The sequence below is a fragment of the Stenella coeruleoalba genome (genome assembly GCF_951394435.1).
Source record: "Stenella coeruleoalba genome assembly, chromosome: 1".
In the NCBI taxonomy this organism is placed as follows: Eukaryota; Metazoa; Chordata; class Mammalia; order Artiodactyla; family Delphinidae; genus Stenella; species Stenella coeruleoalba.
Window position 1 is genome coordinate 37346999 of NC_137169.1, and position 27998 is coordinate 37374996.

A 27998-nucleotide genomic window follows, 5' to 3' on the forward strand; every position below is an offset into this window, starting at 1 on the left:
GCCCAGAAGGCAGCATCTCAAGTAACACTGAGAGAACTGCTCCAAGGAGGCAAGGGGGGAGCTAGGATATATAGGAGCTTTGTAACAAAGGGCAGGTAGTCAGAACGTCATAAGATTACCGTTAATTAAAGAAAACCAGAAATCCCAAGTTAAGGAATTTAGCGCTTTTCCCTGCATGGGAAGATGCAAGAAAGGGTCTGGGCTCACTGAAATCATGCCTTTGCTATGCACCTCAGCTATCTGGGGCCAGTATCCTGTGTTTTCGTATCTTGAAATCAGGGATCACCTTAGGGAGTGGCTGCAGTCTGATGGCTGCTAGATGGCAGGTATTCTTTGTTTCCTTCCTAAATTCCCTTAGGGCTCACTAGCTCACCTTCGGTGGCGGCTGCACAGCTGCAATCGCTGATGATTGCGACATCCTTTGTTTCCTGATATGGCAGGCAATATTCCATTTACCAGTATGCTATACTTCAATAAAAAGGCTTGCAGTAAATAAAATAAAAAAGAACATTCCCCTTCCAGGATTGTTGTGAAGACTCAATAAATTAATGTTTATAAAGCCTAAATATACATAAAACATAAATGCGCTGCCAGGGTCCACAGTCCGGATACTGAGAGCACTAACGTTTACCTCTTGAAGCCTGTAGTCCCAAGGTCTTCCCTGTTACTGTCAACCTCTGTGCTGCGGCTGTTCTCTGGACCTCAGTTTGCCTGACCAAATAATGGGACCAGTTTAGGTGTTTTCAGGGAACTTGGCCAACCCGGCTCTAAGGAAGAGAACAGATCAGAGGGGGGCCTGTAGTCCTTAGGGGGAGTCGACTGCATAAGTCACCACGTGGCAGCCGGGGTCTCCTCCCTCTGGCCGCAGAACGAGCAGAAGTTGCCCAGAGCGGCCTCGAGGGGGCGCGCGCTGCAATATGGGCCAGGCAGAGGCGCCCCCTGGCCCCGCCTCCGAGGCCGCTTACTTGGCCGTCGGCGCAGGCTTCACTCACCCGGGAGTTCTCCAAACTCGCGCTGTGGAGTATGCCCAGACTCCGCCAATCCACCCACCAGCGTCCTGAGGAAGAGATGGTGCAGCCCCCCAGCTGAGGCGTCCACTCCCCAGCTTGTTTCTGGGGACAGGGGCGGGGTTCACCACTGCGCGTGATGTTGAATGCCCGGCCCCAGCCCCTCCTCTGGGAGGAGCTTCTTCCTCACCGCCAGACTTAAGTCCCGGTGTCCAATCTCAGGCCAGTTTTTTGCTGCTCACCAATACCGGAAGCTGAGGCCCATTGGGTCGCTAGCAGGGCACAGGACTGAGCTGAAAAGCCATACTTCCCTGCTAACGTCCTGTGCTCGTGCCGAGGTGAGTTTCTCTTCTGCTGCCCCATCTTTGTCGTAGTGGAGATGGCCTCGAACCTTCACTACAGATGTGTCCGCCCCCGGGTTAGAGCGAAGAGCAAATGCTGAGGAGGCGGCCCGACTTGGTTTCTGATTTGAGCTTCCTCTTATTCGCTGAATGATCTTGGATAAGTTCTCAGTTTCTCTGGACCTCAGTTTTCTCAGCGGTAAAATCTGTTCCTACATCAGAACTGTATGTAACAAGAGTTAAAGTGAGATAAAGCTCTTAAAGCTCCCAGCACATACTGTCAGTAAGTTTTGGTTGCCATCTTCCTTTTGTCTACCCACCAACACGATTTTTTCAGGAACTCCGGCTTTAATGTGGAATTGCAGAGACGCTTCTCATAAGTGGCAGGAGGGGTGTGGGTTCGCTTGCTTAGGCACCTGCCTTGGGTTTGGGAAAGCCAGGGCATGTTTTTCTGTTGACCCAGTGCTCTGTTAAAGTGAGACTGGAATCTGAACCTTCACCGGATGGGGTTAGTATAAATTAACTCTCCCTTCAGCCTGTCCATACTCTGGGCTGCAGGACCTCCCTTAGAAGAGTCTTGATGATTCTAATCAGTCCTGTTACTTTTCCCAAGGTCTCAGTTTTCTTATCTGTAATACAAGAACAATCCGAGTATCATCCTTTCTGGAGTCACTGGGATTTTTTTTTTTTTTCTTTTTACCGAAGATGATGGTAAATGCTTTGTTATTTTCCAGAGATGATTTTTTCCAGGTTATCCAAGAAGTAAAGGAAGAAGGTGATGGAGGCAGTGACTTTATCAAATGCCCCTCCTGCTGACAAGATCTCCCCCATTTGCCGCTGTGTGTGGGGTGGAGGAGGGAGCAGGCACTCTAGCAGCTACAGGTTTAGGTAGATGATAGGCCCTGACCTCAAGGAGTACCGAGATTTGTGAGGGAAAATGAACAAACAAATGCAGTGATGTGCACAACTGTCAGGACATGGGAGGAACCAGAAATTTAAACTGCTAGCTGAAGGGTGACTTGCAGTTAGCCAGGCAAGGGTGGGACTTGGGGAAGGAAAGTGTGCAGAGGCCTGGAGTCAAATATGGTGGCTGGTTCTGCAAAGCCTGGAATATGGAGTCTGAAATGAAGAGGTGGAGAGATGGGGGAGGTGGGAGCCAGGTTATAAAGGGTATTACCAGGAAGTCTGGACCTTATCCTGAGGGTAGGAGAGATCTACTGGAAGAGATCCTGGGAATCACGTGGTCAGATTTGGGGACTGCTTTGTGGGGAGAGGGGACACACCGGAAGCAGAGAGATCCCTGGTTCTGGGAGGGGTGGTCACAGCTAGAGCAGTGGCCCTGGAGTTGGACAGAGGTAGGCTGGATAAAGATTTAGGAAGTATATATTCTTTTCACATACATCAAGAAGTCCAGGAAGTGTTATTGCAATCTTAGGTTTTACATTACAGTTTAGAGCAAACAGTGTCTTTTGTAATATTTACAAGTATTTACAGGATTTTTAATGCAGCCAGATAGACCAAATCTTGGCCACTGCTACATATTTAAGGTGGCTTTCTGTCCTGGCTTCTTCGAAACCAGAAGAAGAAGATAAACTCCCCCCCATCACCTGTCGAAACCCTAATCTGATAATACTCAGAAATGCCTCAAACAAACTGAAATACATTAGAGGGCTTTTTTAAGGCCCCCATGGATTATACTGTAGACCGGTTGTCTGGTTTGCTTTAACACTTGTCACCCAGGGCCTTGAGTCCCTGGTGAGATAGAGTATACAGAAAGAAGAACATGGTCAGGCACTGTGCAGAGTGCTTAAAAATCTCTTTAGAATGGGGGAGCTGAGATTCAAGCCCAGGTCTGTGCCACCCCAGAGCTTGAAATCTGTGCTGTGTTGCTGGACTTGATAAGTATACTTCTGGGCATGTTGAGTCTCACTTATCTGTAGGATATACAGGTGGAGATGTCCAGAGGGAGGTGAATATATAGAACTGGGGTGGGAAGAATTAGTGATTAAGGTGATCACTGAAGACTTGAGCTTGACTAGGGAGTGAGAAGGGATTGAGGACAGAACCCTGAGGGACATCAATATTTATGGGGAGCAGAGAAGAAAGGCCCATCCAGCCAGGGAACACTCACATGAATACTGCTTCCTCTTCTTCCTGTGTTTTCAAGTTTCCTGTATCAAGGCAGCTCTAGAGCCCTCCTCTGAGAAAGGAAGACTGAGCCTCAGAGAGAAGGAACCTAGGCACTGACCTGGGAATAATAAAACCTGAATCCTGGTACTAACCTCACCCGCCTCTCCCCACACACCCAGCTTTTCTCTCTTTTCCATCTAGAACCTCTCCCAAGATAACATGAGGGTTCTGAATTCTGCCAGAGGTCCAGCTAGGCAGATGCTGACAAGCTCAGAGCCTATTAATGCAGGGCTGGCTGAAAGGCTGTGGCACCAGGCAGAAGATGAGGAAGTCAGGAGCTGGTAGAGGATGACTTCCTGTCCTAGAGGAAAACATCTGTCTTCTGCCTTCTGTTCTGTCCTTTGGAGCTCTTGTTCTTTGCAGATCTGTGTTTGCCGTTTCTACCTCTATGATTCCTGCCCCTCCAAGCCTTAGCCTTTTTTTTTTTTTTTCAGAAACTGTTTATTTTCCGTCAACCTATTTCCATTTTAAGAGTTTGTGGAAGAACAGCTTAAGACCACTCAGTGGTTGTTCCTACCCACTCAGTGGCCTGAGCAGTGGGAGCTGCAGACCAGTCTTCAGTGGCAGGCTGAGCACTCCAGTCTTCAGGAGGGAACTGCTGAATAGTCACAGGGCACCTGCACGCCTTGGGACCAGTCCGCCACCTCAAGGCTTAGCCTTTTTGGTTTTCAGTTTCACAAGCAAAAGGGAGAGGCAAGCATGAGGTTTCTTCCTTTTCCCCTGAGGCCAGGTTTTTGTTCATACTCTTCAGCCTGGGTGTAATTTCAGAGCCATCCCTTGTGTTCTGGTAAATCTGGGAGAGGTCAACAGGTCATGGGTTGATCAAGCCCAGGAAACCAGCCACAGACCCTGGTAGCAGCTAGCAGGCTAGTTCCTCCTGTGAAGTCCAGACATGTTTGCCTGATCCCTGGGCAGGTTGGTGTCCCTGGGAAGTTTGGTAATGAAGAGTATTGCCTTCAGTGGTCTGTGGTTTGCTGCCCAGGTTGAACGTTTTTCTTTCTGTTTTTGTTTTAGCAGAAAGGGTAGTCTCCATAAGGTTATGCTAGACTATAAAATTCTTCCTGAGTCAGAAGTATTAGGAAAGACAATTTTGGTGTGTTGGTTATAGTTACAACTTGTCCAGTTACCTGCTCTACCATAATACTCTTTTTTTTTTAATAAGTTTATTTACTTATTTATTTATTTTTGTCTGAGTTGGGTTTTTGTTGCTGCGCACGGGCTTTTCTGTACTGTTGCGGCGAACGGGGGTGGGGGGGGGCTACTCTTCCTTGTGGTGTGCGGGCTTCTCACTGCGGTGGCTTCTCTTGTTGCGGAGTACGGGCTCTAGGCATGCGGGCTTCAGTAGCTGTGGCTCGCGGGCTCTAGAGTGCAGGCTTAGTAGTTGTGGTGCATGGGCTTAGTTGCTCTGTGGCATGTGGGATCTTCCTGGGCCAGGGATTGAAACCTTGTGCCCTGCATTGGCAGGAGGATTCTTAACCACTGCGCCACCAGGGAAGTTCCCCATTTGGAGACTTCTGATTTTCATAGCTCTCCAAACAGGGTTGCTTCAATCACCCACCTGCTTCGTTCAGTTAGAAATTTTCATGTATCTGTAATTTCCTGCTTTCTGCTGCATTGAAGTCCTGTGTCTAGTTCCTCTTCCTGGAAAGACTCTTACCCTTGACTCTTGGGACTGTCCCAACTAATTCTTAAAAGCCAGTGTCATTATTCCCTGGTTCTTGCCCTACAGAAGTCATTTGCTTTTCTGTAGCACAGTGTACATGCACATGTATTTTATAGGTCTGTGTTTACTTGCCTTTTCCCGCCTTTACCATCAGCTTCTCCTTGAATAGTTGGCTCTGCCACTTAGCTGTTGATTTGGGGCAAATAATTTTACCTCTCTGAGCCTGTTTTTTTCATCTAAAAAATAGTATACTTCTCTTGTAAGACCGTACTCAGGCCTAGCAGCATGGCCAATCAGACCTCTGAAAGAGGGACTCAAAGTCTCTGTAGTTCTGACAACCTCCTGGGAACATTCATTTCATCCTTTGAAAAGGGACCCTTTCCTGAGCCAGTTCTGTCACCTGGTCTCACTTTGTCTCATAAAGGCCTTTGTCTGTCTTACAGTGGTTTGAGACCTCATGTAGTTAAGGCTGGGTACTTCTGGGAAGCCACCTCGCCTTTGTTTTTAGGTTTTAGAGCTCTTTAAGCAGAACTTTAGCCTGATGGAAGAAGGGCATCCAGGCTGGTGGTCCCGTTAGTGTTTGTCCAGGAGTTACTGGCTTTGCGTGGTTCCAGGCACCTCGTCTCAGCTCATAGGCATATACACATGACTCTGTGTTTTTTCTCCTATCACCCCTGTGCCCCCTTCCTGTTTTACAGGAGTCTTGATCAGTGGGCCCAAGCAACGGCACTGACCCCATACCATTCTCTTCCCATCTGTGTTTCAGGGGGCAATGGCGGCTTCCTGTATCCTGCACACTGGACAGAAGATGCCCCTGATTGGACTGGGCACCTGGAAGAGTGAGCCTGGCCAGGTGAGGGATGGGAGGTTAGGAGGGGGGCTTCTTGCTCCTCTGCTCGGGAAAAGGCACTATTCAGGAGAGGGTGTCTGTGTTTTTTCTAGCAGCACCCCCACCCGCCGACTATACTTCACCTCAGGTGGGCTGAGCCTGGAGGGCAGTGGGAAGAAACAAGGGAAGAAGGGACCAGCAGTGAGCACTTGGCTTCCACAGCTGATTCAGAGGAGTGGTTGAGGGGCCCAGCACTGCCTAGAGTGTAGGAAGGAGCCCTTTCGCTGACTGGACCTGCACTGCTGTGAAGGCATGGGACCCCTCTGTGCCTGGCCTTATGCTGACCCCTAATATGCCACTTATCACCCTGTGCTGTGATCATGTCTCCTGTTCCACGCTGGGTTCCTTGAGGCCAGAGGTAGGCACACAGCAGGTATTAGGGTTTAAAGAATAACTAGGTCAACTGTTTAGACTGAAGGTCAGCAAACTTTTTCTTAAAGAACGAGGTGGTTAATAATTTAGATTTTGTTAGACAGTTTGCAAAATGGAGGTGATTATGTACTTATGTAACTATTTAAAAATATAAAAATCATTCTTAGCTCAAGGGCCAAAAAAAACCAAAAGAAAACTGCTAGAGTTTAGCAACCCCTGGTGTAGACCCTTCCAGCCCAGGGAGCCTAGGAGGAGAGACCTGTTTTTCTAGATTGACACAGGTAGAGATTCAGCTTGCACCTGGGGTGGAGCATCTCCTCAGGACTTGTTCCTTGTGCTTGGAATCTGAGTCAGAGTTTAGAGAAGTTTGGGAGGGACTCTGGCAAGGAGAATGGCCTCTTCTCTCTGGAATTTAGGCTGGTGTGGCTGGATGAACTCTGCCTTTTTTACCTTTGCTTTCCTTCCTACAGCTGCCTAGGAGGCTGGTTCTGTAGGCAGGCACTGACATGGCCTGGGGCAAGTCCAGGAGCTAGATGAAGGCAGTTGGTGACAACTAGAGCCAGGGCCAAGATTGGGGGCAGGGATGGAGGGGATGGGGAAGGGTATGGAGCGGCAGGAGTAGGGTCAGGTGTGAGGGGCATATGTCTGGATAGTAAGAGCTACACCTAAATGGGGATCTTGAGTGGCAGGGGCCTGGCACCCTTGGTTCTGCTCCTAATGCTGTGTGAGTCTGGTTTTTAACAAATTGACTGACCTGTCCTCCTCCTTGGTATCTGCTTGCTTCTCTTCTGGCGGGGGACTCTGGGCCCAGCTTCCATCTCACTTCTCTGCCTTCCTTCATTTTCTCCCCCCTCACCTCTTCTGCTCGCCTGAGCTCTCTTGGTCTACATGGCTTCCTAAGGGTCTCTCTCCATGTGGCTTTGCCCTGGGAACTATTTACCTGTGTATCATGTTTCCCTAAACAGCTCCCCAGGGCTGGGGACCTGTCTCCATGACTACACTTCTGCCTTCTGTCCCGTGTCAATGTGTCCATCCACCTTCTGAACATCTAGGTGAGAACACATTGTTTGTTTTAGCTGGGCCCTGCTGAGATTGCTTGGAAGGAACCTTGGAGGTTAGTGGGGTGGGGACAAAGGGTTTGGGGTCTCTGAAGAGACTTCTGGTCCCCGAGACTAGAGCCATCTTCTCACTTCCACTGCATGGATGACTGCAGTGGTAAATTCCTGCCCCCTCCCCGCATCAGTGACCCTCGGGAGGGCAGTTTCTGGTCCAGACCAACAGAGCTAAAACTTCTGCTTTTCTCACCTGGCAGGTAAAAGCAGTTATTAAGTATGCCTTGAGTATAGGCTACCGCCACATTGACTGTGCTGCTATCTACGGCAACGAGACTGAGATTGGGGAGGCCCTGAAGGAGAATGTGGGACCTGGCAAGGTGAGGACTGGGGCTACAGAGGGGTGGGGTGAGAAAACTCAGAGGCTGGGGCTGAGGCCTGGCGAGAGGGATCTGGCATCAGCTTCCTTCTAATTCCTCTCCCAGAGATGAGGGTGGGTGAGATTGGGTGCCCGTGGCTCTTCTAACTATGGACCCTGCCCCCTGTACTAGTTGGTGCCTCGGGAGGAGCTGTTTGTGACTTCCAAGCTGTGGAACACGAAGCACCACCCTGAGGATGTGGAGCCTGCCCTCCGGAAGACACTCGCTGACCTCCAGCTGGAGTATTTGGACCTGTACCTGGTGCACTGGCCTTATGCCTTTGAGTGAGCCTTGCCAGAGTCTTCATCCAGGGAATCAGGGGTTGGCAGAGTCATGTTAGTAACCTTTTGTAAGTCACAGTAGCAGAACAGGAGAGGAACACTCAGCCTTTTCTGCTACAGTTTAGCTACAAAAAAGGAGTGCAGCCTCACATGGTGTGTATCCTAGGGGGTACATGGGTGGTCCCTCCTGCTGCCTTTGTACATTTGGGAAACGTACTAGCTTCTGCTGACCTAGGCCCTGGGGTTGCAGTAGAGTAAGCTCCCACAGAGGGTGTGAGAGGAGCCGACCATCAGCTCTGTGCTCTGTGCTTGGAGAAGGCTGCAGGGGCATGCAACTCCCCGAGGTGAAAGGAGTTAAGGAAGACTTTCCAGAGGAGAGGAGGTATAATGTGTCTAGGAAGAAGAAGAGGGGGGATGGGCATTCCATATAGAGTTAACACTTGGGTTATGACCTGGAAAGGTGAAAAACCATGCTTGTTTCTCATTCTTGGCCCTTTACCCTTTCTGGGCTTGGATCATGGGATGTAGCATGGCTAGACGGGCAGGTAGGCAGGAGCCTGGCATTTGTGCCCACAGCGGGGGGGCCGTCTTTCACTCAGGCGGGGTGACAACCCCTTTCCTAAGAATGCTGATGGGACTATACGCTATGACTCCACCCACTACAAGGAGACCTGGAAGGCTCTGGAGGCACTGGTGGCTAAAGGGCTGGTGCGGGCACTGGGCCTGTCCAACTTCAGCAGTCGGCAGATCGATGATGTGCTCAGTGTGGCCTCTGTGCGCCCAGCTGTCCTGCAGGTGAACACAGCAAAGATCAGTTGGTTTGGGGGCTGTGTGTGTGTGTGTGTGTGTGTGTGTGTAAATGAGCATGAGTGAGCAGATGATGGGTCTACTTCAGAGAGATGGCCAGAAAGTTGTCAGAAGTGTGGTGCAGAAATCCTCTGCTTAAGGAAGGGCATTGAAGTGTGGGAAGAGAATGAAATAGTGGAAAACTGTCTAGAGAGTGAGAAAAGCAGGTTGAGGGGAAGCAGGGGGTCAGCGATGCAGGGTTGGTCAGGATGTGCATGTCTGGGTGGGGCCAGCAAGCTGGCTGTGGCCACCTCATGATGATAGGTTGTTTCTTGGCTCAGGTGGAATGCCACCCATACATGGCTCAGAATGAGCTGATTGCCCACTGCCGAGCACGTGGCCTGGAGGTGACTGCTTATAGCCCCCTGGGCTCCTCTGATCGTGCTTGGCGTGATCCTGATGAGCCTGTCCTGCTTGAGGAGCCAGTGGTCCTGGCACTGGCTGAAAAGTATGGCCGGTCTCCAGCTCAGATCTTGCTCAGGTATGAGCAATCTTGGGGAAAGATAGTCAGGTTAGGGAGAAGGCTTCTGGGTTGGGAGGCAAGGGTTGAGGGGTTCCTTATCCAAATGCCTGGATGAGGCTGAGAATCCTGCCGTGTCATCTGGGGAGAGGCCACTCTGAGGCATGTTCCCTATTCCAGTGAGGCTCAGGGGTTCCAGGAGCTCAGAGAAGACTGCATGGAGGACCAAAAAAAAAAAAAGTGCTTATGTGTACTGACTCCACTTCCTCATCTATACCTCAATTCCCCACTCAGGTGGCAGGTCCAGCGGAAAGTGAGCTGCATCCCCAAGAGTGTCACACCTTCCCATATCCTTCAGAACATCCAGGTACTTGGTGATGTGTCTGTCCTGTCTTCTTTAGTCCATTGGGACACAGTCTGGCCCTGACTGTTTGGCTAAGAAGGCATTGTTCTGGAATCCCAACTTCCACTCGCAAAACTGGCTTTCCTGACCACCCGCCCCCGCCTCCCATCCCCAGGTGTTTGACTTCACTTTTAGCCTGGAGGAGATGAAGCAGCTGGATGCCCTGAATAAAAATTTGCGATTCATCGTGCCCATGCTTACGGTGAGTGTGTATCACCCCCCCAGAGGCAGGGAATATGAGATTTGGGGCAGGATTCTGCCCTAAGTCTGGCCTCAACCTTCCTGGTCACAGGATGTTGTTGGTAGGATTGCTGTCCTGGACACAGTGGGCTCTTTTTTCTTTACTGAGCTCCGGGAAGTAGTCTGGGTGAGGGATAAGGCATGTAGCCTGTGAGTTCCAGTCCTGCATCTCGATACCTTGTAACCTAGAACAAGTTATTTAACTTCTCCAACCTTCAGCTTCCTATGTGTAAAAAGATCCCAGTTCCTGACACATAACAATTACCCAGTAAATGATATGAATGGGACATTCTCAACCTTGTTAGAGGTTTCCCTGTTGCACATAGGGAAATAAAGAGTTCATTATCCCAGCTGAGACTGCAAACTCTTAGGGGCAGGGTCAGCCACGTACCAGGCTGTGGGTTTGGTGCTGGAATGCTCTTGGTACTGTGGCATTCTCTGAGGCCCTAGCCTCAGTCTGTGCCATCTGTCATAGTGCTGTACACAGGTGAGGCTGTTGAGTAAGATTCTTGGGAAAAGATGTTCTGGGTCTTTGGAATGTCAGCTCCTACTAATGGAGTCATCTGTTTCTCTTTCCAGGTGGATGGGAAGAGGGTCCCGAGAGATGCAGGTCACCCTCTCTACCCCTTCAGTGACCCATATTGAGACCACAGCTTCCTGGCTTCCTTTTCATCTCTCCAGCTATAACGTCCTGCCATCCCCAGAAAGAAGGAGTTAATAAAGCCATTGGAGTATCCATCCATGATACTTGCTTGTCTTATTTGTCTGGTCAGACCTGATATGGAAACAGTTTCTTTTACGGATGCTGGGTGTGACCTGCGATGAGTCCAAACTCCCTTATCTTTCTTGATTCTGGAGAAACCAGTGTGTAGCTGAATTCCATGTCCGCCTTCATAAATTATAAGGTGTATTAGTGGAGTAGCGCCACCTAGAGGCATCTCTTAGCACTACATGCCATCCCAGTGTAGTCTTAGTGGGAATGCCAAAAATTGGTCACTTACGGACTGAGATCAGGGCAGCGAGAATCCTGTGGTTTCTTCACACTTCTGGGCATGGGTCTTGAGTTCCTGCATCCCGCCACCCATCTAGTCAGTGCCTAGATTTAAGAATATGAAGAGCCAACAAAACTTACATTCTGAAGTTTGGGAGTCCCAGCTTGGAAAATCAGCAAAACTGGGGACAGGGTCTTTTTCTCTCAGACACTATAGTCAGTGTGCATAGGCTACCTGAAGGAGGCAGAGTCAGCACCAAAGTTTGTCACTGTACCTAAGGTCCTATCTTATATATTTTGTGGTCCCACTAGAGACTGAAGTTTTGGGTTTTTAGCAGGGTTTTTGGAAAATCCCTCTAAACTCCGGTCACAAAACTCATTTTAGTTTTCTAGTTGAACCATTGCTCTTCATTCAGAAAATATTTATGGAGTACTTGGTCACGATGCGAGACTCTGGGGATATAGCTATAATCAAGACACATAGGTCCCTATAGTTTACTTGAGACAGACTAAGTAATGGTGTAATTAGTTTAATTACAGTTGGAAGAAGTGCTATGAAAAAGCGCAGAGTGAGAAGCTTACTGATTTAATCGGCTGAGATCTGAAGGATGAGTAGAGAATAATTAGTTAAAAGAGGTGAGAGTGGTAATAGTGTTCCATGCAAATTGGATAGCCTTGAAACTGAAAGAAGTTGTTGGAAAAACCTAAAGAAAAGTCTTTGTGACAAACTGAAAGTGAGCAGGGGTGGAATGGCATGAAACAATGCTGGAATAAGGTAGGGACCTGGTGATGTAAGGCCTAGGAGACTTTAGGTTTTTAATTTTATTTAATACATTTATACATTTATTTATTTATTTATTTTTGGCTGCGTTGGGTCTTTGTTGCTGCGCGGGTTTTCTCTAGTGTCAGCGAGCGGGGTCTATTCTTCGTTGCGGTGCGCGGGCTTCTCATTGTGATGGCTTATCATTGTGGAGCACAGGCTCTAGGCGCGCGGGCTTCAGTAGCTGTGGCTTGTGGGCTCTAGAGCGCACGGGGTTAGTTGCTCCGTGACATGTGGGAACTTCCCGGACCAGGGCTCAAACCCGTATCCCCTGTATTGGCAGGTGGATTCTTAACCACTGTGCTACCAGGGAAGTCCAAGACTTTAGGCTTTTTAATCCTGAATGAAGCAGGAAGCCATGTAAGAGTTTTGAGCAGGAATAACATGGCATGATTTGTGTTTTAGAAGTACAGTGCTACTGCAGTGGGGAAAATGGATTAGTACGATAAAAAGTGGTTGCAGGGGGGCTTCCCTGGTGGCGCAGTTGGTTGAGAGTCTGCCTGCTGATGCAGGGGACACGGCTTCGTGCCCCGGTCCGGGACGATCCCACATGCTGCGGAGCGGCTGGGCCCGTGAGCCATGGCCGCTGAGCCTGTGCGTCCGGAGCCTGTGCTCCGCAACGGGAGAGGCCAAGTGGTTGTAGGGAGGCATGTTGGAAGTTAGTCTTTTTATTTTATTTTATTGAAATATAGTTGATTTACAATGTGCCAGTCTCTGCTGTACAGCAAAGTGACTCAGTTATACACATACACTATTATTTTAAATATTCTTTTCCATTATGGTTTATCACAGGATATTGAATATTGTTCCCTGTGCTATACATTAGGACCTTGTTTATCGATTCTAAATGTAATAGTTTGCATCTACCAACCTGAGAAGTTAATCTTTTGTCTGTGGTCCTTTCTACCTGGAACAATCCACCTGTTAGCCTACTGTTGGATGAACATCTATTACTTAAATATTCAGTTTAGCTGTCACTTCCTCTGGAACATCTTTCCTGATCTCACCCTCCCCAGGTGGCTTGCTATATGATTCCATAGCTCCCTTATACCCTTTCACGATCCAACCCACAGTTATGAGGTAACATGAGTTTGAAATGTATTAGTTTGTTGGGGCTGCCATAGCAGTACCACAGAGTGGGTGATTTAAACAACAGAAATTTGTTTTCTTACAGTTCTGGAAATTAGAAATCTGAGATTAAAGCATCAGCAGGATTGGTTCCTTCTGAGTGGCATAAGGGAAGGGTTTGTTCCAGGCCTCTCTCCTTGGTTTGTAGATGGACATCTTCTCCCTGTGACTTTACATTGTCTTCCCTCTGTGCACATCTGTGTCCAAATTTCTTTTTTTGTTTCTTTGTTTTGTTTTGTTTTTTGGCTGCACCACATGACTTGCAGGATCTTAGTTCCCTGACCAGGGATCGAACCTGGGCCCCAGCAGTGAAAGCGTGGGCCCCAGCAGTGAAAGCGTGGAGTCCTAACCACTGGACTGCTAGGGAATTCCCTGTGCCCAAATTTCTTATAAGGCTGTCATATTGGAGTAGGGCCCATCCTAATGATCTTATTTTAACTGAAGACCCTGTCTCCGTATACAGTTACATTCTGAGGTACTAGGGGTGAGTACTTAAGTATATGATTTTGAGGAGGGAGGACACAATTCAGCTCATATCAGGAAGTGAAAGTTGTCATAACATCAAATTATTCACTAATAAGTTGACTACTTAGAAATTATTCTTAACTCAAACATCTCACCGTGCTTAACATTAGCATTTCTCTGTTGACATCTTTGTCTAAATCACTGGGCAGTACAGTGCACATCCAGTGAAAAGTGAAATTGCAAATCTTGCAAAAGTTAACAGTACTTTATGAAGCAATGGAAGTGATGTTAGAAACTTATCATACCCAAAGCTATCGAAAAGTGAGGATCTGACAGTTAATTGGGAAAGAAAATCAAAGATGAAGACACTAGACTTCAAAAGAGGATATTTGGCTTATCAAAGTATTAAGGAAGGCCTTTGGGAAAACTATGAAGTCCTTAAGTATTTTTGCAAAAAGGATTCTTTATATGATTGTTTTGAGTAAAAGACCACAAACTCAGATTTTAAAATGAGATTTGCCTTTATTAGACTACATTCTAGAGGAAGGGAGTGCTTACCAGCCAGAGGCTAGCACCACCACACTCCCGTTCCTTACATCAAAATTTTTTGTACACAAGTACAATCTAAGACCCCTTTCAGAAACTGCCCTGCAGTCTGCAGGGAGGAGGGGATATCTCACAGTCAAGTAGGAAAACTGAGACCTTGTGACATTATGTAGGAGAGAGAATATGAACCTTGTAGTCAAAGTCTGGCAAACAGATAAACAAGGTCCTACTGTATAGCACAGGGAACTATATTCAATATCCTGTGATAAACCATAATGGAAAAGAATGTAAAAAAAAAGAATGTATATGTGTGTATAACTGAGTCATTTGCTGTACAGCAGAGATTGGCACACCATTGTAAATCAACTATACTAAAAAAATAAAAAAGTCTGGCAAACCAAAAAAGAATACTTGATGAAAGGGGACTGATAACATACATATGAAAGAGGTCACAGTATTTGTCCAGGAAAATGTGATCTATGAAGGAGTCCTGATATTTGTCCAAAGAATTAAAACATTGAAAATCACTTTATTGGTTTGAGATGTTAACTTCTAGAATGTTCATGACAAGTTCCGTTGATTTTCCTCTTTGAGGATCATCTGCACTTTGACATCTGTATATTCATAAGGCTATAAATATGCCTGTCCAGATGTGTCTTTGTTTTGTTTCACTACCTCTTGGGCCTTTGGCCTTTTGAGGTTTTAATAGGTTGTTTTATACAACATGACAAGCAAGCCTCAGCTAGTATAATGAATACATGGAGAGCATATATTTTTGCCAGGATAATTAACACACATTTAATTACATTTAAATCTCATTCTGTTTCATTTCCCTACATCCAGGATCTACCTGAATTAATTAAACAGTTGTTTCTCTCTCAATGGAGTGGAGAACCAAGACTGTTTCTTTAATTTTAGGGATGTTTCTTTCTAATTCACTTTATAGTTTAATGACTTGTGTTGACAACAGTGTAAACATCACCTTGAGCTATCATCATGAGGTCAAGAGCCATTCAATTCTGCCACAACAGAGGTAGATGATACTTCTATTTGTGGAGATCCAGGGTGTCATTTTTTGCATTAAAGCTTTACTCTAGTATTCCAGAGATATTAACATGACTTGTGCTGGCCAATGGAAAAAAAAGTGATTATGTGTTGGTTCCGGGTGAAAGCTTTAAGAACAAGTGTGAGTTCCAACATATTCTCTCTTACCCTCTGAAACAGTGACAAGCAATACTCTATATTATTTATGGTTGCTGTTCCATCAGCTTGAGACCCAGAATGAGGATGACACAGAGCAAAGCCTCCAGCTGACCTGAGATGAAAATATAGTAAGAGTGGAAACTGAATCTTATTGAATGAAGCCGCTGAAGTTTTGGGTTTACTTGCTACCACAGCAAAAATTACCCTGTCTTTTTTTTCTCTTAATTAAAAAAAATTTTATTTATTTATTTTGGCTGCGCCGGGTCTTAGTTGCAGCATTTGGGATTCTTAGCTGCGACGTGCAAACTTCTTAGTTGCGGTGTGCATGTAGGATCTAGTCCCCTGACCAGGGATGAAAACTGGGCTCCCTGCCTTGGAAGTGTGATGTCTTACCCACTGGGCCACCAGGGAAGTCCCTACCCTGTCTTAATTAGTACAGTTAGCTAATATTTTATTTATGATGTATGCAGTGACATTCATAAGTGAAAGGGGCTTACAGTTTTATTTTTTATATTTTCCTATTTCTGGAATCAAGACTACATTACCTTTGGGAATTCCCTGGAGTTCCAGGGGTTAACACTCTGTGCTTCCACTGCAGGGGCATGGGTTCAATCCCTGGTCAGGAAACTAAGATCCCACATGCTGTACTGCACGGCTTAAAAAAATAAAAAAGACTACATTGGGACTTCCCTGGTGGTGCAGTGGTTAAGAATCCGCCTGCCAATGTAGGGGACACGGGTTCGAGCCCTGGTCCAGGAAGATACCACATGCCGTGGAGCAACTAAGCCCGTGCGCCACAACTACTGAGCCTGCGCTCTAGAGCCCGTGTGCCGCAACTACTGAAGCCCGCGTGCCTAGAGCCCGTGCTCCGCAACAAAAGAAGCCACTGCAATGAGAAGCCCGCACACTGCAAGGAAGAGTAGCCCCCGCTCGCCGAAGCTAGAGAAAGCCTGCGTGCAGCAACAAAGACCCAAAGCAGCCAAAAATAAAATAAATAAAATAAATTAAAAAAAAGACTACATTAATTCTTTCTTTTTTTAATTTTTTGCTATACATAAATGTATGTGTTCAACCCACCATCTTTAACTGAAAGTCTTCCCTAAATCTTATTAATAAAAATCAGAGTTCTATTATTATCCTAGAAAAGTTTTTGCTTTTTTTCTACGTATGGAAATGTTTCTTGAAAATGTGTTAACCTCACCTATAAAACCATCTGGGCATTTGGGGGGAATGGTGGGACGTCTGACTACCATTTTCAAATGTTTATTATTTATTGATCTACTTAAGGTCTGTTTTTTCTTGTGCCAATTTTGACACTTTGTTTATTTCTAGGATCACTCCATTAGGTTTTCAAATTTATTAGCACATAATTATTCTTTTTTTTCAATATTTATTTATTTATTTGTTTGCACTGGGTCTTAGTTGCGGCATGCATGTGGAATCTAGTTCACTGACCAGGGATCGAACCCCAGGCCCCCTGCATTGGGAGCACAGAGTCTTATCCACTGCACCACCAGGGAAGTCCCAGCATATAATTATTCTTAATACAATTATCTTTCCATTGTGTCTATGATTTCTGTAGTTATTTCTTCTGCATTTTCTATTTTGCATTTGCTATCTATATTTTTCTGTCTATATATTTTTATTTTTTCAAAGAACCAGTTTCTAGTTAATCTTTTATTTCTCTCTTGATTTCTGCCCTATCTTCCTTATGTACTTCCCCTCTTGTTTGAGATCTCTCTCTTGCTCTTTTTCTAACTTCATGAGTTGAATTCTTTGAGCAATTTTTCTATTTGTTTCCTGATAAAATTTTTTGAAAGCTATAATTCATCAAAATACAGCTTTATCTGTGTCCTATGAATTTTTTTTGTCCTATGAATTTTAACATGTAGTGTATTTATTGTCATTCAGCTCTAAGTATTTAACTTCCTTCATGATTTTTTAACCCAAGGGCTATTTATTTATACAATATATAAATGTTAATTTGCAGTGCAATAAAGCTTTGTGGTTAGAGAAGATGGTCTATATGAAAATGATAATGATTCTTTAGAATGTATTGAGGCTTTCTTTGTGGCCTAATAATGGTCCATTTCTGTAAGTGATCTATGATGTTTGAATGTAATGTGTATTTGCTGATTTTTGAGCATAGATTTCTATATATTTAGTCACTAGAGCATATTAATAATATTAGTCATGTCTTCTCTATCTCTGCTTACTTTTTCGTCTGCTTGTTTCTGAGTGACATGAGTCACAATTTCAGCTACAATTGTTGACTTATCTCTATTTCTTCTGAAATTCTTATAGTTGTTGCTTAATATATGATGGATATATTTAAGAAGTTTATTTCACTCTTATATAACATTTTTGGAGTAAGCAGACCAGAGCTTGTATGGTGGCTCTGTGATGCTAGGAACCTAGGCATCTTACTAATTTGTCATTCCTGGTGCATTGCCCTGATTGACTTGGTCCAAGTTAGTTCACCACCTCACCTTCTGAAAAGAGAAGCCCCTTCCCTTTGATATCACTATATGGAAGATGCACAAATTGCTTTTGTTCACTTTCCATTGACCAGAGTGTCATCATGCGAGCACTTCTAGTTCCAGGGGACATTGACAATTTTGGTTTTTATTCTGGGGGTTATGCACTAAAATAAATGCATAAATAAATAAGAATCAGGGTTCTATTACTACTATAGGAGAGAAAAATCGATATTGGAAGACAACTAGGAGTCTATCACAAGATCTCAGTGTTTTGTATGTAATCATTCATTTAATCCCTGTCTTTTCCATATACTTCTTCTACCCTCAACTTTCTCTCAGTTTAACCTCCTTTTTGTTTTACCCTCTCCAAAAAATAAACTTCCAGTTTTCCATTGCCCTGGGGAAGATGATTTAGAAGGTCTAACTGCTTCTTTTTATTTTTTTTAAATTAACTTATTTATGTATTTATTTATTTTTGGCTGTGTTGCTGCACACGGGCTTTCTCTAGTTGCCGCGAGCGGGTGCTACTCTTCATTGCATTGCACGGGCTTCTCATTGTGGTGGCTTCTCTTGTTGTGGAGCTCGGGCTCTAGGCACGCAGGCTTCAGTAGTTGCGGCACGCGGGCTCTAGAGCGCAGGCTCAGTAGCTGTGGCGTGCAGGGGCTTAACTGCTCCACAGCATGTGGGATCTTCCCGGACCAGGGATTGAACCTGTGTCCCCTGCATTGGCAGGCGGATTCTTAACTGTGCCACCAGGGAAGCCCGCAGGTCCAGGTCTTTATCCCTAAATATTTCAAACTGCCTGAGTCTTGACAGACTGGAATAAGAATCCTCCCCAAGAATCTTTCTCAGTATGTCTGAACCTGGACGGAAATAAAATTCTTGTTCTGACCTTTGTAGGCAAGGCCATGGTGGAAGGCAATGGATTATGCTCCAGATGTGAGGAAGTGCAATTATCTTCCACTCAGCGAGTTGCAGAAAATGAGGCACACTGCTTCCCATAAATGACTTGTCTTGCAACCTTCTGAGCTAGTCATACCTTCTTTGAACCTTGGTTTCTATTTCTACCAAATGGGACGGATAACACCGTTGTCACTAGTAGCGTTGCTGTTAAGATTAAGTAAGACAGCTAGTAGCTTTAGAATGTCTAAGCACAGTGCCCCCGGACATAGTGGACAAACTATAAACCGTAGCTTGGAGTGGACGAAAAGAGCTGGGAGCTTTAAGCTAGTCAGATTTGGGAGTCTGGGTAGGGCCTAAGAGGATGGCTTCACCGGATTGGGCCAGCCGAAGGGGGCGGGCCCAGAGGGAGGAGCCAGCCGCGTCCCGCCGCAGCCCCCAGCTTTGAATCAAGCGCGGTAGTTTCAGGCGGTGGCCAATCCTAGGACAGCATTTCCTTGCGTCAGTTGTTGTTGAGGTTCAGAGCCACGCGTCTCTCACCGATATCTGTTCTAGCCGTTGCTGGTATACACGTGCTCGGCTGTTTCGTGTCCATCCGTTACGACTGAGCGGACCGACAGAAAGTCTTAGTTAACTTCCTGAGTATACGGCCTGGAAAGAGACTGTCGGCTACTCGCTCCGAACATGTAGTGCAGCCCCAGCTTCCCCTTCTCTGGAAGTCGCTGGCCGCCGTTCAGTCAGGAGTAGTAGTACCAAGATTCTAGTTCTTCTTACGCGACTTGCTAGAGAAGCAAAAAGTTGCTTTTTTCGAGGAAGCCAGGGAGGAAAGGTATCACGCAGAACCAGGTGGTGCGGGTGGGGGATGTCCTTGGGCAGGATTGGGGCTGGGTCCTGGCCCTTTAAACTCGAGGGGGAGGATCCGGAAGTGGATGGGCGGGGCGAAGGGCCCTGGTATATAAGAGGGCCCAGCCGCGCGGGGTCTCCAATCTGCCATTTTCTGTCCACGAATAAGTCTCTGGCTTTCCAAATTCTCTGTTTTTCCCTCAGGTAGTATCCCGTCCGCTGGCCCACCACCTCAGGCGAAGGATGGCCGCAGAGTCCACAGCCACTGCCGCCATCACCGCGGAGCTGGTTTCCGCCGATAAGTAAGCTGGACCGTGGAGAGCTTGAGGCACTGGCCAGTCCGCAGGGAGGGGGTAGTGGACGGAGGCTAACCGGGAGGGACAGACCGGAGGGTGGGAGGGCTTTCCTTCCAGTGAACAACCGTCGCTGTTCGGGGAGGGCCGGACACTGGAGAAGCCCACTTGTAGCAGAGAGCCTCGCTCATTGGCAGTAACGCCGGCCGGCTGGGGCCCCCTGCCCCGCTTTTCGCGGTCGCCATCTTGCCGGGGGCAGCGGCGGCTGTCTCCATCGCCTGCCCCTCTCCTTCCTCCCCAGGCCCGGGGCTATCGGCGGGGAGGCGGGGCCCCGGCGCGGCAGTGTACCTTCACGTCCCTGCTGTCCCCGCACTCCTGGCGTGCGCCTCCGGTAGGATCCCCAAACACATCGGGAAAATAACCAACAGAGATTTGGCGCCAAAAAAAAAAAAAACTGCACGAGGGAGGAGGCCGGACCGGTGGGTCGGGATGGGCGGGGTCTCTCGGGGGCGGGGTCGTGCGCTTGTGCGTTCGCTTCCCTCCGCCGGCTTTGGAGCAGGGGGCGGGGCCCTGAGGAGGCGGGAAAACTCCATTGTTTGGGGCTGCGGCTCCCGAGCGCCTCGGACTTCCGCCGTGGGACGCGGTGAAGCTTGTGCCCCGCGGTCTCCTCGCTCACCTGGTACTCTCCTGCCCTCAGCAAGGCCCGTTTCTTTTGTCTGTGGTGGAGAGCATCGTGGTTCTTTTAGACTTTGGGGACGTTGGCGGGGGACTTGGCTGCTTCTGGGGGATTTTATCGTGAGGCGACGCATCTTCTAGCACTGCGTCGAGGTCTTTTCACTTCTAGCAGTGTTTGGTTGCTAGGAGAATGGGCAGTATTAAGCGCGAAGTGTAACAGAAGGACTGGAAGGAATGATAGAAGACATGATTGCTATGAAAACGGCACAGTGTCACTCAGACATAAAGGTATTTTTTGAACAGTGAAGGGAAACAGGCAGTTATTCGAAGAAACAAGAAATAACCCAAATTATTAAGTGGCAGACTCTAGGTTAAACCCTAGTATTTCAAGTTTTTAATTCCCTCATTACTCATCCTTTCCCCCATCCCCAAAGCTTGAGAGGAAATTGCATGAAAATCTAATTAGCTAGTTAGAACAATAAAGGCATCATTCCTTAGTAAGTTCCTGGGGCAATTCAGGGGTAAAGCGTTTCAGTCGTTTAAGGGGGTGGGTAAGGAAAATTTGTGAGTTTAATAAACTACTAAGAATGCACATTATAATTCCAGTATAGCCATTGAAAGAATAAAAAAACATGTTTAACTTCCAAACCAGTAGAGAGAGAAAATTGAATGAGAAATAAACCACAATTCAGAGTTGATTTTGATACCGCTTTCATTGCATAAGTGGTGAATGTTGGGCTACAGTTTTGTCATCTGTTAAAAGCTACAATTTGGCTTCTGTCCCCTCATGCCATTAAACAACGTTGCTAAAGGTTATCAATGGTTGTCTAAATGTTAAATCAGTCTTTGTCCTTATTAGCTTTCTAAATAGTTCTAAGTAGTTGTTAACGTTTTTGTTTATGTTACAAAAGAATATAGCAGTTTGTACTGTAGTGGTAAGGAGGAATGAGAAAGCTTAGAGGAAGTCTTATGTGATGCATTGAATTTTACTTTAACTGTCTTATAATTTCTGAGCTACTTATTCGTACCTTTAGATGAGAGATGTCAAAGTAAAAATAAGTGGTTTAGCTCAGTAATCCTTAAAGTTCTGGGGTTTGTCGTTCCTATTTCCATAAGTGGAAGGTTCATCTGTGTTGGTGTGAGGCTTATTTTGGTGCTTAGTATTTGGCTGTTTAAAATGAGATGGATAACCTCTTGTAAGTTAGCTTTATGATGAATTAATGTCACTGTAATTAGAATATATTTGTGTGAAAGATTTAGCTAACGTACCTGTGTACCTATATTTTGGTTGGGTGGAGGAGTTAGGTTCAGTATATTAGCTCACATGTGTAAATGAGAAGAGTCTCTCTTGGTGGACCTGCAAAAAAAAAAAAATCTATTTTCAGAAGATTTAAAAAAAAAATTTTTTTTTTTCCCGGTTGTGCCACACGGCATTATACAATCTTAGTTCCCCCGCCAGGGATCAAACCCACACCTTCTGCATTGGAAGCATGGAGTCTTAACCACTGGACCACCAGGGAAGTCCCTGACCTTGTACTCTTAAGACAATTTACTCATCACATCCATTAACTTTGGTAATCTTTATATGCGTATCCGAAAGTATTCTCCACTTACCACTTCAAACAACTGAGGTTCAGGGAGGGACTTCCCTGGTGGTCCAGCAGTTAAGACTTTGCTCCTAATGTAGAGGACCCGGGTTCAATTCCTGGTCAGGGAACTAAGATCCCGAAAGCCACACAGCCTGGCCAAAAAAAAAAAATCGGTTAAAAAAAAAAAAACTGAGGGGTGGTGGTGGTGGTGGGATGAATTGGGAGATTGGGATTGACATATATACACTAATATGTATAAAATAGATAACTAATAAGAACCTGCTGCTGTATAAAAAAATAAAACTGAAAAAATATGTAGAGCAATGCAGAAATAAAAAGACAAATTCACAATTGTAAAAAAAATAAAAATGCCCAAAAATAGTAAGATTAATTGCAATTTTACAATTTGGGCTTTAAACATACACTGTTTCTTGGGCTATGACAGTAGGGTAAAATGACCTAGTTTGTATAAATTTTATGAGGCTTGATAAATGCACTTAATAATTGTCAGCTCATGACAAAATTAAATGACTCAATGAATGTTAATGTCTCCTTTCATATATCTAAATGCCTTGGTACAGTTTCAATATGTGGCATATGTATTGTAGTATGATCTATTAATAACGTGGATCAGAGAGAAGCAAAAGTCAAGGACAAATGTAATTTTTTGTGAGATGTACATTATTTTTTAACATCTAGCTGATTATCTTTGGATGCCAATTAAACATTACACCCTCTTGGAAAAAAAAACACTGAGGTTCACCCTAAAGGTTCCACAAAAAAAAGATCATCGATTGGAATGCTTAATATTGTTAAGATGTTCATACTACCCAAAGAGATCTATGGATACAACACAGTCTCTGTTAAAATGCCAATGGCATTTTTTGCAGAAGTAGAAAAATGCATCCTAAAATTCATAAGAAATCTCAAGGGGTCCCAAATAGCCAAAACAGTTTCTTTTGTTTGTTTGTTTTTGACCACGCCTCGAGGCTTGTGGATTTTAGTTCCTTGACCAGGGATTGAACTGGGATCCTAACCACTGGACTGCCAGTAAATTCCCTGCCAAAACAGTTTTGAAAAGAACAAAGTGTAGGTCTCACTTGCTGATATCAAAACATTGTGCTACTGGCATAAAGATAGACAAATAGAACAATGGAATGTAAAAGAAAGTCCAAAAATCCTTGCATATGGTCAAATGATCTTTGATAAGGATGCCAAGACCACTCAATGAAGAAAGGACATTCTTTTTTTTCTTCTTAAATTTATTTTTTTATTTTTGACTGCATTGGGTCTTTGTTGCTGCATGCGGGCTAAGCGGTGAGCGGGGGCTACTCTTCGTCTAGGCGTGCGGGCTTAGTTTTTCCATGGCATGTGGGATCTTGCTGGACCAGGGCTCGAAGCCATGTCCCCTGCATTGGCAGGCGTATTCTTAACCACTGGGCCACCAGGGAAGTCCCCGGATATTCTTTTCAACAAATGGTGTTGGGAGAACAGGATATGCACATGCAGGAGAATGAAGTTAGATCCTTATTTTACACCGTATACAAAAATGAGCTGAAAATGGATTAAAGACCTAAATGTAAGACCTGAAACTATAAATCTCCCAAAAGAAATCATAAGTTAAAAGCTCCATGGGAATTCCCTGACGGTCCAGTGGTTAGCACTTGGCACTTTCATTGCCATGGTCCAGGTTCAGTCCCTGGTTGGGGAACTAAGATCCTGCAAGCCTCTCAGCGTGGCTAAAAAAAAAAAAAAATTTCCCTGCCAGTTTTTCAGTACATTTTATTGAAGTACAGCATACTACAAAATGCACAAATGGTAAATGTACAGTTGAGTGAATTTTCACAAAGGGAAATTAGAAACAAAACATTATATGGAAGCTTCCCCCCCCAACCTTTTTAGTCATACTCCTCCCATCAAGCCTAGCTCTTCTGACTTCTAACATTACAGTGTCATAGGTGGATGTTGAACTTGTATTTATTTGTAAGGGTACCATAAAACTTTATAGGGAGGGTCTTGCCTGGTGGTTCAGTGGTTAAGACTCCACGCTTCCACTTAAGGGGGTGCAGGTTCGATCCTTGGTCGGGGAACTAAGATCCTGCATGCTGTGTGGCACAGCCAAAAAAACCCCAAAAAACTTTATAGGGAGGATGACAGATGATGCTAAATTTCTATGACGACTGGGAGCCAGGAAAACTGAGTTCTGTTTCTAGCTGCTGCGGTGGACCTCAGTTTTCCCATTTGTTAAATGGTGGCAGTAGTGGGGAGATTCTACAAGGAAATTTTTTTCAGGAAAGTTTTGTGAAGCAGTTTTCTTTCCTCCTATTTATTGGCATATTTTCCCTATATTTATTGAGCATTTGTCTTATTTAGTAGAGGCGCTGTGGTTAAGGAGACAGAAAAGATCTCTGCTTTCAAATGGAGCTTCGACTACTGGGATAGAGACCATGAATATATAGATTAGAGAATATCAGTGATAAAGTGCTATGCAAAGAATTACCCTAGTTTTAAGGTGATGTGAGGTAACTGGGTGGTTATTTATTTTTAATTAATTAATTTACTTATTTATTTTTGGCTGCACTGGGTCTTCGTTGCTACCCACGGGTTTTCTCTATTTGCAGCGAGTGGGGGCTACTTTTCGTTGCGGGGCGTGGCTTCTTACTGTGGTGGCTTCTCTTTGCGGAGCATGGGCTCTAGGCACGCGGGCTTCAGTAGTTGTGGCACGTGGGCTTCAGTAGTCGTGGCACACAGGCTTCAGTAGTTGTGGCTTGTGGGCTCTAGAGCGCAGGCTCAGTAGTTGTGGCACATGGGCTTAGTTGCTCCGCGGCATGTGGGATCTTCCCCGACCAAGGCTTGGACCTGTGTCCCCTGCATTTGCAGGCGGATTCTTAACCACTGCACCATCAGTGCAGGGGGAAGCCCTGGGTGGTTATTTTAGATTGGGCGATCAGGGATGGCCACAATGAGATGAATGACAAGGGGCCAGCTATATGAAGTTTCTAACTGGGAAACTTCGTTCATAGAAATAGGGATAGCAGAGAATGTGGATACAGAGGCAAGCAGGTTGGTAGTTTTGGTGGTTGAGGAAGGGAGACTTCCTGTCTAATGGTTTCTATTTGCTCAATGGGGTATGAAGCAAGGTCTGCTTAGAAGTAAGGGGGAATGGAGTAGGGTGTAGGAGATATGAGAAGAGATAGTAATGTTGGAGACTTGGAAGACATATTCTAGGGAATGTGGTAGGATTGCCAATGTTGTCCTTGTTTCAGATATGGGGCCAAGAATTTAAAGAGAGTGCAGTCAGTGCTGTTGTTCCTTAAATGTTCAGCTTCTCTGCTCTAGCAGACACAGAATAGATGGCTAGAGGATTAAGACCTCTTGTGGAACATAAAAGTTTGCCAGAAGAAAAGCCTTCTTCACAGGCTGAGGGTTTATGTTAGAGAAAAAAAATCTTTAAGATAAAACAACTGGAGATTTGTGGGGGGTTTTTTCATGTCTGGTTGTCTGCCAGCAACTACCTATTTGGTCTCTTGGTGCTTCCTTTCCTTCCCCTTAGATAGCACCATCTCTGCATTCAAACGTCCCAAGATGGATGCTTTTAAAAACATTTTCTCTGTGATATATGCGTTCAGTTGCTTTCTTTGCTTCTTCCCTTCGTAGCCAGGCTTCTTTAGATAAGAGTCTGCAGAATTTCTGGTGTCCATTTTCCCCCCCTTCTGTTTGCTTATATATTTAACAAATGTATTCAATATATACTTTAATGTGTCAGGTTTTAGAGATACAAAGATGAATAAGGTATCAGTTGCTGGTCATCAGATCACAATCTAATTGGACAGGTGTGTTCTGAGAATATACACATTTGTTCAACCTGTCTCGATCTGGCTTCTTCATGTCATTTAAACAACATTGCTAAAGATGATCATGGATTGTCTAAATGCTAAAATAGTCCTTATTCTTAGCTTTCTAATGAGTTCTTTTTGCTGCCTTTTTGGCACCTCTTTGCTGCCTCTGATACCAGACACTCCCTCCTTAATTATGTCTTCTTTTGATGCTGCCTCCATTTCTTCCTATCTTTCTGTTCTTTCAGTGTTAATGATTGCTAGAATCTATTGATTCCTTATGTGCCAAGCATTGAACTAAGCACTTTGTGAACTTTCTCATTTAATTTTCAAAACAGATCCTGTGAGGTAGGTACTGTTAATAGTTGAGGAAACTGAGGTACTTCATATGGTAAGTGGCAAAGTCACTTGTCGTTAATCCTACCCTAGTGATTCAGAATTGGTCACTTTAACAAATATTGATTAGATACCAGGCTTTGCTAGGATACAGTTTAGGATAAGATAGACATGGTTTCTTAGATCTTAATCCTGATGGGGAATACAGAAAGTCAGTAGGCAATTGGAGTACAGAATGAGTTATGATGGGGTCGTGTAACTGGGTAAGTTACTTCTCTGGAAAATAGCCACAAGGTTTTTTGTGAGAGGATTAAATGAGAATGTAGTAGGCACTGCTATGTCTGACAGATGTTTGCTCTGAATTGCCTATTGAATGTTATCCATTTATTTATTTATTATTTTAAAAATATTTATTTGGCTGCACTGGGTCTTAGTTGCAGCAGGCGGGATCTTTAGTTGCGGCATGTGGGATCTAGTTCCCTGACCAGGGATCAAACCCGGGACCCCTGCATTGGGAGCCCAGAGTCTTAGCCACTGGACCACCAGGGAAGTCCCTGAAGCTCTCCATTTAGATGTTCCATAAGCACCTCAAAACCAGCTCAGTATGTACACCCCAATTTTCACTAATAATCTTGCTCTTGTACCTTATTTTGGTTGGATAGCACTCAGTTTCCCAATCCCAGAAATAAAAATTCTAGATTCCCCCCCCTCCTTTTTCAATTTCTAAACAGTTACTAATGTTTAGCAGTTTGGTAGTCTGTAACAGGGCTTAGAAATGTAAAGCCTAGAGGGCCAGATAGGAAAAAGTGAAGTGGTGGTGGGGATTGAAGTGAATTGTCCCTTAAAGGGCTAGGTCACTGTTCAACTTCAGCTGATTGGGGAGAATGTATGCCATAGTGGCAGGTATTTCTAATATTTAAAGAATATTGTAATTATTTCTTTGACTAGGAAATACATTCCTGGTTCAAAATCCAGAAGGGGAAGTACACAGTGAAATGTCCCTCCAACCCTTATTCCCTAATCACATAGGTTTTCTCCTCTGAGTCCACCAGTGTTAGTAATTTATTATGTGTCCCTCAATGCTACCTTATGCATATACGAGCAGATTGTAAGTAGTTATTAATTCTATATTATTGTGTAAACGGTAGCACACTTGACACATTTCTGAGCACTTAGCATTATATCTTGGAGATGATTCCTCATTAGGGCATAGTTACTTTCTTTTCTTTTTTTTAATGGCTGCATTGTATTCTATTCTGTGACTGTCTCATAATGAGTTTCCTATTGATGGACATTTGAATTCTTTCCAGAATTTAATTGTTACAAATTGTGCTCTAGGGAATAACCGTGTAACCCTGGACTCATATCTATAGGATAAATTTCTACAAGTGGAACTGCTGGATCAAAGAGTGTTCATTTGTTGTTTTTGATAGATATTGCCAAATAGACCTTCATAGAAGTTTTGTGAATTTAAACTTATATTAGCAATATATGTGAACACCTGTTACTCTTACATTCTTGTCTTTGACTATTTGATGGGTAAAAAATGCTTTCTCACTGTAATTTTGTGTTTCTCTGAAGAATGAGTGTGAGCATGTATTCAAATGTTTGAGGTATTTGTGTTTCATTTTCTGTGAATGTGTTTATATCCTTTAATCTTTTCCTGTTGGACCTTTTTCCCTGTTGATTTAATATTCTGTATATATTCACTAAGTTAACCTTTTGTGAAA

The 27998-nt window shown here is 44.9% G+C and overlaps 3 protein-coding genes across 4 annotated transcripts in view; 2 read left to right on the plus strand and 1 right to left on the minus strand.

Moving 5' to 3' along the window:
• The window catches only part of PRDX1 (peroxiredoxin 1), a 46005-nt gene extending 44897 nt beyond the window's left edge, over positions 1–1108 (minus strand). The window contains exon 1 of the mRNA XM_079903905.1: positions 993–1108. The gene's annotated coding sequence lies outside the window, so the exon portion shown is untranslated. The remainder of the gene's footprint in view (positions 1–992) is intronic.
• On the plus strand, positions 1002–10901 carry AKR1A1 (aldo-keto reductase family 1 member A1). Its single transcript, XM_079903885.1, has 9 exons — positions 1002–1345; positions 5968–6054; positions 7775–7894; positions 8066–8217; positions 8814–9009; positions 9342–9541; positions 9815–9887; positions 10039–10125; positions 10743–10901. The coding sequence occupies exons 1-9, from the start codon at positions 1154–1156 to the stop codon at positions 10806–10808; spliced, it is 1173 nt and encodes a 390-aa protein (XP_079760011.1). The 5' UTR covers positions 1002–1153; the 3' UTR covers positions 10809–10901.
• An 8538-nt stretch (positions 10902–19439) lies between these two features.
• NASP (nuclear autoantigenic sperm protein) overlaps positions 19440–27998 on the plus strand; it is a 35867-nt gene continuing 27308 nt past the window's right edge. Inside the window, exons 1-2 of one of the 2 annotated variants that reach the window (XM_079941459.1) lie at positions 19440–19525; positions 19744–19841. In XM_079941459.1, the coding sequence (XP_079797585.1) occupies positions 19783–19841 (59 nt within the window). In that variant the 5' untranslated portion in view covers positions 19440–19525; positions 19744–19782. Of the gene's footprint in view, positions 19526–19628; positions 19842–27998 lie in introns of those variants that run through there. The other variant, XM_079941460.1, reaches the window with a different exon arrangement.

Excerpts from the sequence above, each read along its gene's own strand:
- AKR1A1 (XM_079903885.1), top strand. The coding sequence starts at position 1,154 with ATGCCCGGCCCCAGCCCCTCCTCTGGGAGGAGCTTCTTCCTCACCGCC. Across the intron at positions 8,218-8,813 it reads CACTGGCCTTATGCCTTTGA|GCGGGGTGACAACCCCTTTC; the intron begins GTGAGCCTTGCC and ends TCTTTCACTCAG. Across the intron at positions 10,126-10,742 it reads TCATCGTGCCCATGCTTACG|GTGGATGGGAAGAGGGTCCC; the intron begins GTGAGTGTGTAT and ends TTCTCTTTCCAG.